Here is a 13,771-nt window from a genome sequence, read left to right on the forward strand (position 1 = left end):
CAACAACATCTTGCCAAGACTTGTAAAAGTACCAGAGGTAAGTGCTGCCTATAAGTGACAGCCAATTTTGCAGTCTTTGTATGGGGGAACCAATGTGTCAAATGGGTGTGAGGAACTCAAAACTTTTAAAAAAGAAACAACTATATGAAAAAAATTCTTTAGGAAGTCTATAGGTTTTCTCCTTGATTTTCATAGAACACTTTTTTATTCTATAGAGTTGAAAGTATCTGTAGATCAATCAGTGTGTTTAACAGTCGCTGCTGATTGTGAGAGAATCAGCAATTTACAAAAACATTGCCCAGGGTATGCCCAGATGTGTTACAATCCTGTGGGGAGGCTTCTCTCAGTGACATTTCGGCCCATCCTCTGTTCGGATAACAGCCAGCATGCAAACACCTTAAATCAAGAAATAGTTTTCTAAGATTTACAGAGATACTCGCAGGAACACCTCAGCAAGCAAGAGCCCAAAAGTGGCAGGCAAAGCCAGGATTCTCAAGCCGTGGCTGATATCAAATGAGAAACTCCCTCCTGGACACAAGGAAAACTGGATGACCTGGAAGGCGCTGAACAGACTGCACTCTAGCACCAAGAGATGCAGAGCCAACCTTAAGAAATGGGGCCACAAAGTGGAGTCCACGACATGCAGGTGTGGAGAAGAAAAACCACAGACCACCTATTACAATACAGTCTGTGCCCTGCCACATGCACAATGGAGGACCTTATAACAGCGACACCAGAGACACTCCAAGTGGCCAGAAATTTAGAATAAAGTTTTTTAACTTTGCTTGTTTTTTAAATATATTACAACTGTATCCTCGGTTCTCTTGTGACACAATAAATAAATAAACAGATTAATTCACTGTTGATCTAAGGTGAATTCTCAAAGGAGGTCTTTACTACTGTTTGGTGATCCAGGTAATGGGTACAATTTGGTTTTCATCGACATTAAAGGCATTGCATTTTATTTAAAAATGCAATACAACTGTTTGGTTTGCTCCTGACACGATAAATAAATAAAACATTAAAAGCAAAATTCTTGCCATGTCTGGATTACAATACATCTATATTCGAGTGCAGTGCAGATAACATTTTCTCTGATCTTTTTCCCATTTCCAAAATTATTTTCATGGAGACATTTCTTTGATTATCCTACTTGATCTACCAGTAAGTTTAGCAGCTTGAATTGACAGGCAGACTTTGTTTCTAAAGGACTCCAGCAATTAGCAGCCCATTAACCATCTTTATCACAATATCCTACTGCAAACTCCTTTCAGTCATTAAAATACCTTTAAATACCTCCAGCTCCCAGTCCCTTTGGGAATCATCTTCTTCCTCAATTCCTTTGCAAATGGCACTCACCTGCTGAATGCTTTGCACAGCTGAATTGGTCTCATCCCCCACACTTCCTGTAAACTCCACTTCTTTTTCTGTATATTCACTGAAAGCAGAATCCTCAGGCACTTGGGTTTCCTCTTCTTCGCCAGGCTTATGTTTCCGTTTATGGCCTCGTTTATGAGCCTTCATGTGCTTGACTTCTGACAACTCGCCCTGTTCCAAGGCTAGATCTGGCTGCATGGACACAATTTTCAATGAAATACAGCGTCATTGATCTCTTTCAACATTTACCCTTCATCACCATAAGAATTTCAAGGTAAACTCTAATTTGAAAATGCTGGATTTAAAAGGAATTAAGTACATTTGATTCTATATGTTTAAGATTTAGTGAAGATAATGGCTTTCTCACATACTACAGGTGTTAAATTAGCACAGCAAAGCTAGGCAGATTGTGTTACTGCTATTTATGGCCATTGTGAATTATCACTGTGATTATCTTGTATATATTTGGGCTTTACATGCTCTGGTTACCACATAATTGAGCTCCATCTGGAATTCAAGGAGTGAATGCAAGGATCTCTGAAGTGATATGAACACATTCTGCACTTCACAATCATGGATGACATATACCAACAGCTCCCTGAATTTAAAATTGAACCATTAAGCATCTTTATTCAGTAGCTGTTGATTAGCAGCTCTGTGTAAAGCAGTGGTTCACAACCTGTGGGTCCCCAGATGTTTCGGCCTTCAACTCCCAAAAATCTTAACAGCTATATAAACTGGCTAAGATTTCTGGGAGTAGTAGGCCAAAACACCTGGGGACCCACAGGCTGAGAGCCACTGGAAAGACGTGGAGAGTACATATTGAGATGGTATCTAAGCATCTTAAATCAAGAAGAAACTCACCGCACAAAAGAACCAAGGCTATGATTTGTTTCTGGACATTCCTTTAAAACAAAACAGGAAAACATGAGGTGGCATCATGATTTCCAATTTGGTTATTTCTGCAACCTTACCTGCACAATGCCTATAGATGAAGCATCTACTGTAGTAGTCTCTGACAGCTCCTCCAAGTCATCAATCCTCACTGAAAGCACCTGGAAGTACAGGAAACCATTAGAAGAAAACATTTCTAAAGCAGCATTCCCCTGCAATTGTACACAAGGAATGTATACCTAAGATGTAATAACATGTGGGATAACTTTATGTTATGTTTTATATTGCTACTCGCCTCAGAGGAAAAAATAAGTTGGCAGGGCCTCACACCACCACTATAACTAAGAAAAAGAATGAATGATAGAAAGGTCCCTTCTACAAACCTAGTGAGAGACTGGCTACTTTCCAAAACCTCTCTGATCTATTTCCATTCAGTTTTGGCTTTAGAAAAACATTTCCCTGCAACAAAATGCTGCAGTGTGTTTGCACTATGTGTGTGTGGGTTTAAGCTCTTGGTTTTAAAACTCTACATCAAACAACAGTTGTGGCTTGAGTTTTACTTCCACACCTTTTTTATTTGTTTTAACGAGAAATGTAGCCATGGCAGTAGAGTGCAAGGCTTCAGAATACAAATAAAGGCTTGGCCTGGGAGAAGGTCTGTCTGAGGGCCAAGTTAGCAGACTCATATTTATTACAACCCAAAAGCAGGAGGGTCTTTTGATAGGAAACCCATTTGGCAGCCTGACCTCTAGTCCCCAACATGAACAGAGTACTACTAATATTGTAGGCTATATTTCGCAGCAAGGAAGTAGCAAAACTATCTCTGAGTGTTCCTTGCCTAAGAAAACTTTATGTAAGTCATGAGGTTGCCATAAGTCAATACACAAAGCCACATATACACTTACATCTTACAAGGCTACTAAAAGCTAAACTCTTTTAGTAAACGTTTTAATTTACATTAGGGATACAACAGGAAGAACATTACAGATTATTCCATTGGCTCAATCTATAAACCTACAACTATTGCATGGTTATTGAACATTCTTGGCTTCACGCCTCTATTTTAGGGGATTAATGCTGCTGTCAACACTTTGAGACACATCTGCAATATTCAACATGGCAAACATTGCAGAAGCGTTATAGGCCACTCTCTTCGCATCATGGCTCCTTCCCACCAGTCTCACCAGGAAAACATAACAAACCCTGAGTTTTTAAAGTCTTCCACCAAACTCACCTCTGGATGTTTTCGTCTCATATGACGACTCATTGAAGCTCTGGTTGAAACTTTGGTCCCACAGAGCTGACAACTTTGGGCTTCCACCTTATCATGAGTCAACTGGATGTGTTTCTGAAGCATGTAATCTGTGACATATTTTTTATCACACACTGAGCACGTCCACTGCTTTCCCACTATGTAACAAGTAAGCAAACATCTGAGTATTCATCCTCAAGTATGCAATCATAATACTCAAAGAATTTCATTTTGAAAAAGACGTTATGTTACACTATATGCAGTGAAGATAACAGTGACAGACACTCATTAACTGGTTAACCTGAGCTAGAATAGAGCAAAGGAAAGACCAGTGAAAAAGGAAGATTAGCTCCATGGAAGAATGATCTCTGAATGCCTGCATATAAGTACTGAGATATCCCCTGTCATGTGAGAGATGGCTATATTATTATTTAAGACTAGTAACATTAGAATCCAAGAAACCTACCTCAAACTAACCTCTGATTTGTATCAATTTGACAACAGATATACTTTGACTAACTTTTGCAGACAAAACAGAAAAAAGTCTTGTGGAACCTTCGCAAGTTCATGATATAACCAAAGATGGTTAACTCATGGCCTAAAGAAGAAATCTATAGACTAGTTGCAACTCCCCACAATGCCCTTAAACCATCCTTCTTGAAAGAGAAACCACAGACAATGGTAATTAGGTCATGTTCCACTGCTATAGAGCCAACATTCAATGGCTTACTTCTCAAGACTAGGAGACAGAAGCCAGAGTATAATGATGAGAGCTGTGGAAGACAGTTTCGGCTAACATCTCTCTCTTGGCAGGAAGAAAAAGATGATACCAGGGGCCAAGAGAGTTCCAAAATCTTCCCAGCTCAGGGAAGCAGTGAGGTCAGATGGAAATAAACTCTACAAAATATGTAACAGTGGCTATCAAAGAAAATTTCAAAGATAAATTTTACAACAAACTGAAATCAAGAAATTCTATTGGATCATGTGATCTGAATCAAGATTAAGTGGGTTCTTTAGTGTCCTAGTTTCTTATGGTGCTACTGTTTTTGCTCCAACAGAACAGTGTATAAATCGCCCCATGTTCAATATATAATGTGAGGTAAGTACATGTGTTATAAAGTATACAAAATAAGCTACCCGCAGCACATTCCCAATTTTCTATGAACTAGGGAAGTTAGGCTCAGAACTCTGTATTCTGAATATGACCAAGACTGCCCTGTAGGTGCACCATCTGAAATCTCTGCTTCTGTTTTCAAAAATAAGTTTTTGGATCATTTACCTGTATGAATTAGTTTATGGGTCTCCATTGTGTTCCTCTCGCTAAAGGTCTTCCCACAGAGTTCACACATGAAGTCTTTGATCCCTGCTAATAAGAAACCAAGTTTAATACCAAAATGAATCTTGCCATGTAGAAAATGTGAACTTTTGTTTTTATAAGGCGCCTCCAGTGGCACAATGAGTTAAATTTTGTGCTGGCAGGACTGAACACTGACAGATCACAGGTTCAAATCTAGGGAGAGTGCAGATGAGCTCCCTCTGTCAGCTCCGGCTCCCCATGCAGGGACATGAGAGAAGCCTCCCACAAAGATAGTAAAACATAAAAACATCTGGGCATCCCCTGGGCAATGTCCTTGCAGACGGCCAATTCTATCACACCACAACTGACTTGCAGTTTCTCAAGTCGCTCCTGACATGAAAAAGAAATCCTTCAGATGGCAAGTTGTATCCAGCAAAGCTAACTGGAGAGTGGTTTTAGAAGATAACTGCTGGAAGCGTGTTATGTGCATGAGAGAGAGGAATGTACATACCGGGTATGGATAAACCCAGGCTGAGGCTGGATGCAGCCCCTTGTGCTCCTTTCTCAAGCCCTCTTCTCTCACCATCCTATCCTTCCTTCTCTCTTTCCTTCCTCCTTCCCTTCTACCCTTTCATCCTTCCTCACTTCCTTAACTCCCTCCCTTTCCTCCTTCCTTCCTTCTCTCTCTTCCTTCCCTCCCCTTTTGTCTTTCCTTCCTTCTCTTTCCTTTATCCTTCCCATCCATCCATTCACCCATCTCTTCCCTCATTCCTTCCTTCTCTTTTTCCTTCCTCCTTCTCTTCCACCCTTCCTTCCTTCCTTCCTTCCTTCCTTCCTTCCTTCCTTCCTTCCTTCCTTCCTTTCCTTTTGTCTTTCCTCCCTCCTTCCCTCTCTCTTTCTCCTTCCTTTCCGTCACTGGGAAGCTAGTCCTCCTAGCAGGAGGTGCTAGCATGCAGCCTCCAAGTTAGAAAGTTTGCCCATACCTGGTATATACTCAGGTATAAATATAGAAATGTAAAAAAAAGAAACCCAAAAACTGGTTTGACTTATCAACGCACTATACCTTACCTTTTTTTCCTTAATTTTAAAGCCATCCTCACCTCTGAGTAAAGTAGGGAAAAAAAAGAGCTTAGTCTGCTCCAGGAGAACGTAAATGTAGCATTGTCCCCTCTATTCTCTCTGATGCGACACTACTCCTAGATGCCTGGCTGTAAAAATGATGGAAGCTACCAGTGGTGGTGCTGCCATTTTTGTGGTCTGCAGAAGGACTTTTGACATATAAAAACCCATAATTGTGGCTCCAAAACCTGCCCTCGACTTATACATGCAGTTGATGTATACACAAGTATATATGGTACATGCTTGACTCTGAAATTTAGTGTTACAGATTTTTGCTTTGTCCACCAGGAAACCACTGGGGCAAGAGATTTGGGATGAACCATTCTAAGTATACTAACTGGAGTCACATATATGATGACACTGGGGGGAAAAAACCTCTGTTGTTTCTCAGCACAATTCAGAATGTGGAAGCTCAACTAGGTCCCAGTTTCCCAAAAGTATGCCCTCAAGTCAATCTGCCTTCATCCTGATGGCAAGCTTGAAGCCACTTATCCATGTGCCCTCCCTTGTCTGAATTAGAACCAAATTATGTCCGTATTTGCAGTCCAGCAAAGCAAGACTTAACTGTTATGTGCACACTTTTCAATGATGGCATACATTTCTTCCTTCCCAGAATGGCCCTTCTGGTGCCAAAACATGCCTTTGCTTATCTAATGGCTTTGTCTGCAACAAATAGGGAATTATATAAAGGAGCAAATGTTGGTGCTGGAACTGACTTAATAGTATGGCTATGAAAACTAGCCTTTATATCAATAATAATAATAATAATAATAATAATAATAATAATAATAATCTTTATACCCCGCCACCATTTCCCCAAAGGGGGCTCAGAGCAGCTTACATGAGGCCAAGCCCATGTAAGTTGCTCCTTGATGTTCACTGTTCTTTGACAAACCACTGGCCTTACTTCCAAACAACTTGGTGTCTTCTGTCCAAAGGTCACATTGCGCTTGTTAATTGTCCTCACCTGTATGCCTTTTGTAATGCTTAAGCATGTTGACCTTCTGTGCAAATTTCCGATGGCACTCCATACATTCATACTCCTTTATCCCTTTATGAAGCTTCATGTGGTGGCGCAGTGCATGCTTTGTTTTCATGCCTGTAAAGAAGAAAGCTTAGTTGTTCTATGGCACAGCGAGGAAGCCCCATCAATGCCCTTTCGACAAAGAAGAAAAACAACTCTGAATATTTTAAGCCAATGACGACCTCTGAGGGAAAAAATGACCACTCTTTGGTGCAACTTGGCTGGAATCGCCTTTCAGCTATGACAATAGGTTTTTCAAAACCACCCACGTAAAAACTTCAGGAGACCCATGAAGGAAGTTAATAAAAGATTTTGGCACTGCTTTGAAATGGGACATTCATAAGTGAACCAGGAAGCTCAGCATGCACTTGCACATAATTTATTTAAACAATTTTATTCAATCATCTGCTCACTTTAGAAATTCCGCCTAGGTTGAAGAGGTAATTCATGACATTTAAAGCTGCCCCATTGAATTCAAGTGAAGCAGAAAACAGTTACAAGGATCAAGAGTTTGCTTCATACAGCTGTGAGGCTGCAGGGCTAGAACACCAATATCCAGACGAGGACAAGCCAAGCAGTCTCCACACTGCAGATAGGGTTGTGTTAACAGAGCAAATTGCTGTAGAAAACCCAGGCAAAGAAATTCTAAACATGGATGCATCTGAGAAGAAAGGGCACAAAGAACTAGACACCCCCCCCCTCTCTCCTTCTTCTACTAGCATCATTGAGACATTTTCAGTTATATTTTTAACACATATTTTTCTTTTTTGCACCACTTTGAGTCCCTCCCATGAGAGAAAAGCCAGATAAAAATAAATAATAGTAAGAAGCCAGTAAAGGTGGTCCCAGTGTTCAGCACAATGGGTGCAGTGCCTAAAGACTTTGGCCTACACTTAAAAATAACCAATTACCATCTGTCCACTGCAAAAGGCCACTCTACTTGGATCTGTACACATTATTCACTGATACATCACACAGTCCTAGACATTTGGGAAATGTCCAACTTATGTTCAATACAAAAGCCAGCATAGTCATCTTGTTTCTTGTTTTATTTATTTATTTATTTATTTGATGCATTTATTAACCGCCATTCTCAGCCCTTTAGGGCGACTCATGGCGGTGTACACACATATAAAAGACAATTTACAAAGAGGCAATTACAACAACCTATAAACTACACAACAATTACAAAAACTACACTAAAAATCCGCTTCGTCTCATAGTGGAATCGTAGCCAATCTCATATTCCTTGTTCCATTCCAGTCATCTTTACCACATTGTTATAGCACTAATTAAATGCCCTCTCGAACAGCCATGTCTTGAGGCTTTTTCGGAAGGACATGAGGGAGGGCGCCTGTCTGATGTCTGCAGGGAGAGTGTTCCACAGCCGGGGGGCCACCACCGAGAAGGCCCTCTCCCTCGTCCCCGCCAGGCGTGCCTGTGAGGCAGGCGGGATCGAGAGAAGGGCCTCCCCAGACGATCTCAAGGTCCTCGTGGGCTCGTAGGCCAAGATGCGGTCCGAAAGGTATTTTGGGCCGGAACCGTTTAGGGCTTTGTAGGCCAAAACCAGCACCTTAAATTGGGTCCGGTAGCAAATCGGCAGCCAATGGAGCTGGGACAACAAGGGCGTTGTGTGCTCCCTGCTACCCGCTCCAGTTAGTAACATGGCTGCCGCACGCTGAACCAGCTGAAGCTTCCGGGCCGTCTTCAAGGGCAGCCCCACGTAGAGAGCGTTGCAGTAGTCAAGGCGGGATGTGACCAGAGCGTGTACCACCGTGGCCAAGTCAGACTTCCCGAGATACGGGCGCAGCTGGCGCACAAGCCTGAGCTGTGCAAATGCTCCCCTGGTCACCGCTGACACCTGGGGATCCAGGCTCAACAATGAGTCCAGGGTCACACCCAAGCTGCGAACCTGCGCCTTCAAGGGGAGTGCGACCCCATCCAGCACAGGCTGTAACCCTATACCCCGTTCGGCCTTGCGACTGACCAGGAGTACCTCTGTCTTGTCTGGATTTAATTTCAGTTTGTTCGCCCTCATCCAGACCGTTACAGCGGCCAGGCATCGGTTCAGGACCTCGACAGCCTCCTTAGTAGCAGGTGGAAAGGAGTGACAGAGTTGGACATCATCTGCGTACAGATGACACCGCACCCCGAAACTCCGGATGATCTCACCCAGCGGCTTCATGTAGATATTAAACAGCATGGGGGACAGTATGGAACCCTGTGGAACCCCACAAGTCAAGGGTTGTGGTGTAGAACAGGAGTCCCCCAATACCACCTTCTGGGTGCGGCCCTCCAGGAATGACTGGAGTCACTGCAAAGCAGTGCCCCCAAGGCCCATTTCCGCAAGGCGCCCCAGAAGGATACCGTGGTCGACGGTATCGAAGGCCGCTGAGAGGTCCAGGAGCACCAACAGGGACACACTCCCCCTGTCTAGCTCCCGGCGCAGATCATCCACTAAGGCGACCAAGACCGTCTTGGTACCATGTCCCGGTCTGAAACCAGACTGTGCCGGATCCAGATAATCCGTGTCTCTCAAGAATACCTGGAGTTGTGAGGCCACCACGCTTTCCATGACTTTGCCCAAGAAGGGGAGATTGGAAACAGGCCAAAAGTTGTCCAATTTAGTGGGGTCCAGTGATGGTTTCTTCAACAGCGGCTTTATAATAGCCTGTTTTAGGCTCGCTGGAATCTTGCCTTCCCGAAGGGAGGCATTCACCACCACTGTTACCCACTCAGCCAATCCCCCTCTGGCCTCCCTCAGAAGCCAGGAGGGGCAGGGGTCTAGGATGGACGTGGTGGGCCTCATTCCTCCAAGTATCTTGTCCACATCCTCGGGTTTCACAAACTGAAAAGAATCCATCAAAATAGGACAAGCAGGTGCTCTTGTTACATCCTCGGAGACTGCATTTAACGCGGCGTCCAGCTCAGAACGGATCAAGGCGACTTTGTCTGCAAAGAACCGAGCAAATGCTTCACAGCGCGTGACCGAATTGTCAGGGCTCCCGCCTGAAGTGGCGGGAGTTAAAAGACCTCTGACAATCCGAAACAACTCCACCGGACGGTTCTTTGCAGACGCAATAGTGGCCGCAAAGAAGGTTTTCTTAGCGGCCTTTATTACCGCGGCATATGCCCTAAGAAAGGACACAAACCGTGCTCGATTTGACTCGCTCGGATCCGAGCGCCACACGCTCTCTAGTTCCCTCTTCCTTCGCTTCATCACTGCCAGCTCCTCAGTAAACCAAGGGGCTGGTTTAGCTCGGCTACTTGAGAGGGGACGTTCCGGAGCAATCATGTCAATAGCCCTGGCCATCTCCCCATTCCAGAGAGCGACCAAGGCTTCGACATGGTCACCTACCGAGGTGGCGGGAAAATCCCCAAGAGCCGTTAGGAATCCATTCGGATCCATCAGCCTCCTGGGGCGGACCATCTTAATGGGTCCTCCACCTTTGCAGAGGTTAGGGGGCGCAGTGAGCCTAAATCTGATCAGGAAGTGGTCAGTCCATGGCAACGGAGAGATGGACAACTCCTCTACACCGCCACCCTGTTCCCATCCCTGGCAGAAAACCAAGTCCAATGTGTGTCCAGCACAGTGGGTGGGGCCAGATATTTGTTGGGACAGCCCCATGGTTGCCATGGCAGACATGAAGTCCTGAGCCGCACCTGTGAGGGTCGCCTCGGCATGGATATTGAAGTCTCCCAGCACAAGGAGCTGTTGAGACTCCAACGCCAGGCTCGAGACCACCCCCGCTAGCTCAGGTAGGGAGACTGTAGTGCAGCGAGGTGGACGGTACACTAACAGAATCCCTATTCTGTCCCGGTCACCCACCCTCAGGTAGACGCATTCAAAATTTGTGGTCTGCGGGATGGGGCACCTGGTCAGATGGATGGAATCCCTATAGACCACTGCGACCCCGCCTCCCCGCCCTCCGGATCTCGGTTGGTGCTGCACGGAGAAGCCTGGAGGACAAAGCTGGGTCAGATTTACTCCTCCAGCTTCATCCAGCCAGGTCTCCGTGATGCACGCCAGATCTGCCCGCTCGTCCAGGATTAGGTCCTGGATCCAGGTCGTTTTTCCGTTGACAGATCTGGCGTTCAACAGCACCACCTTCAGTCCAGAGGGTCCGCTCACCTGGTTACACCAATTTACCTTAGGAGACCGATTTGGAATTGTTAATGTGGATAAATGGTCCGAATTTAGCCGAATTCGAGGTCTCCTTTTCCCGCATCTCCTCCTTCCCACCACGACCTCTATGGGGGCCCCTTGGCTAGTGGAACATCTCCCCTCCTCCGTGCCGCAGTTCATGACCAAGGTCTTAACCTCCAGTTCACCAGTTCAGTTTCTTGTGTACTACTCTTGTTGTGTATCTAACAACAACAATAATGATAATAATAAAAGGCATTTAAAGTCATTTCATATATATGATAGATGGCATACAAATGCTTTAAATATTTTGATTGTTTAGTTATAACTAGCTTGGGGACCCGGCACTGCCCGGGTTATTAGAGAAAGGAATTGTATATCAAGGTTGGTCTTTATCAGTTATTTATATGGCTCGCAGTGGTCTCAGGAAGTTAGTGAAGGTACTGCGAGTCCCATCATCTGTGGTCCATCCTCCTCCAAACTGCACCAGGATGGAGAGTGGGTCATGGGGGCTCTGTGTGCTAAGTTTTGTCTTGATCAGTCATTGGATGAGGGTCACAGTGGTCTCAGAAAGTGAGTTAAGGTACTGCAAGTCCCATCATCCATAGTCTCCCTCAAACATCACCAGAATGTTGAGTTGGCCACGGGGGCTCTCTGTGCCAAGTTTGGTCTTTATTGGTATTTGGATGAGTGTCACTGTGGTTTCAGGAAGTGAGTGAAGGTACTGCAAGTCGCATCATCCATTGTCCGTCCTCCTCCAAACAGCACCAGGATGTAAAGTCACTCATGGGGGCTCTGTGTGCCAAGTCTGGTCTTGATTGGTCATTAGATGAGGGTTACAGCAGTCTTGGTAAGTGAGTGAAAGTACTTGAAGTTCCATCATCCATAGTCTGTTCTCCCACAAACCTCACCAGAATGTTGAGCTGGCCATGGGGGTTCTGTGTGCCAAATTTGGTCTTCATCAGTCCTTCGATGAGGGTCTCAGTGGTTTCACTAAGTGCGTGAAGGTACTGCAAGTCCCATCGTCCATGGTGCATCATCCTCCAAACCGCACCAGGATGTAGAGTGCATCATGGAGACCCAGTGTGCCAAGTTTGGTCCTTATCGGAAATTGGTGGATGGTTGCAGTAGTCTCAGGAATTGAGCGAAGGTACTGCAAGTCCCATAATCCATGCTCGATCCACAGTCAAACCACACCAGGGCGTAAAGTGGGTCATGAGATGTCTATGTGCCAAGTTTGGTGTTGTTCAGTCATTGTTGAGGGTCGCAGCAGCCTCGGAAAGCGAGTAGAGGTACTTCAAGTCCCATCATCCATGGTATGCCCTACTCCAAACCGCAGTAGGATGTAGAGTGGGTCATGGGGGCTCTGTGTGCCAAGTTTGGTCTTGATTAGACATTAGATGAGGGTTGCAGCCATCTTGGGAAGGGAGTGGAGGTACTTGAAGTCCCATCATCCATGGTCTGTCCTTCTTGAAAGTGCACCAGGATGTAGAGTGGGTCATAGGGACTCTGTGTGCCAAGTTTGGTCTTGATCAGTCATTGGCGAGGGTTTCAGTGGTCTCAGGAAGTGAGTGAAGTGACTGCCAGTTCCATCATCCATTGTCAAATTCTTCCAAACCGCACCAGGATGTAGAGTGGGTCATGCAGTCTCTCTGTGTAAATTGTGGTCCTGATCCATCATTGTTGGCAGTTGTAATGGTCTTAGGAAGGGAGTGCAGATATTGCAAGTCTCATCGTCCATGGTGCATCCTCCTCCAAACTGCACCATGATGTAGAGTGCATCATGGAGACTCAGTGTGCCAAGTTTAGCCTTTATTAGTAATTGGATGAGGGTTGCAGTGGTCTCAAGAATTGAGCAAAGGTACTACAAGTCCCATAATCCATGGTCCATCCCCGGCCAAACCACACCAGGACATAAAGTGGGTCATGAGAGGTCTATGTGCCAGGTTTGGTCCTGATCAGTCATTGGTTGAGGTTAACAGCAGTCTCAGAATGTGAGTGATGGTACTGCAAGTCCCAACATCCATGGTTCATCCCCTTCCAAACTGCAGTAGGATGTAGAGTGGGTCATGGGGGCTTTGTGTGCCAAGTTTGGTCTGTATTGGTAATTTTCTGACTCCGCCCCCTCTGGCCTTTTCCTTTCCTCTCTTTGTCATCTCGGAATCTTGGAATTGAGGCTGGCCAATCAGAGACCATGTGCAAATAGCACCACAGCGGCAGCCAATCAGAATATTGGAACTTTCAGGCTGTCCAATCAGAATGCTGGCACATACACCGCCACACTTTTGTCCTCTGCATACAAACTTTGACTTTTATTATATAGATAGATAGATAGATAGATAGATAGATAGATAGATAGATAGTTGGGAGCAAGATCTTTAGGCCTTATATTTGCTAATACTGGCAGTCCCCAAGTTACAAACAAGATGGGTTCTATAGGATTGTTCTTATGTTGAATTGGTATGTAAGTTGGAACAGATGCATTTTAAGTGTAACTCCAGCCCCATCTTTCTCTCTCTCTCTCTCTCTCTCTCTCTCTCTAGATAGATAGATAGATAGATAGAAAGATATAGTTTTGAACAATATAGGGAAGGGTTAACACCCCTGTGGTGTTTCCTTTGCTGTTTGTGGCCCTGTTCAGAAGATTTCTCCTCACTTCCTATC

General features: G+C 44.8%; 1 protein-coding gene across 2 annotated transcripts in view; it reads right to left on the minus strand.

Annotated features, from left to right (window-relative positions):
• PRDM15 (PR/SET domain 15) overlaps window positions 1-13,771 on the minus strand; it is a 45,287-nt gene that overhangs the window by 1,858 nt on the left and 29,658 nt on the right. The window contains exons 20-24 of one of the 2 annotated variants that reach the window (XM_060770294.2): window positions 6,907-7,038; window positions 4,803-4,889; window positions 3,506-3,681; window positions 2,352-2,432; window positions 1,360-1,569 (exon numbers count right to left, since the gene is read on the minus strand). In XM_060770294.2, coding sequence (XP_060626277.2) covers window positions 1,360-1,569; window positions 2,352-2,432; window positions 3,506-3,681; window positions 4,803-4,889; window positions 6,907-7,038 — 686 coding nt within the window. The remainder of the gene's footprint in view (window positions 1-1,359; window positions 1,570-2,351; window positions 2,433-3,505; window positions 3,682-4,802; window positions 4,890-6,906; window positions 7,039-13,771) is intronic. The other variant, XM_060770293.2, reaches the window with a different exon arrangement.

This window comes from Anolis sagrei, chromosome 3 (genome assembly GCF_037176765.1).
Source record: "Anolis sagrei isolate rAnoSag1 chromosome 3, rAnoSag1.mat, whole genome shotgun sequence".
NCBI lineage: Eukaryota > Metazoa > Chordata > Lepidosauria > Squamata > Dactyloidae > Anolis > Anolis sagrei.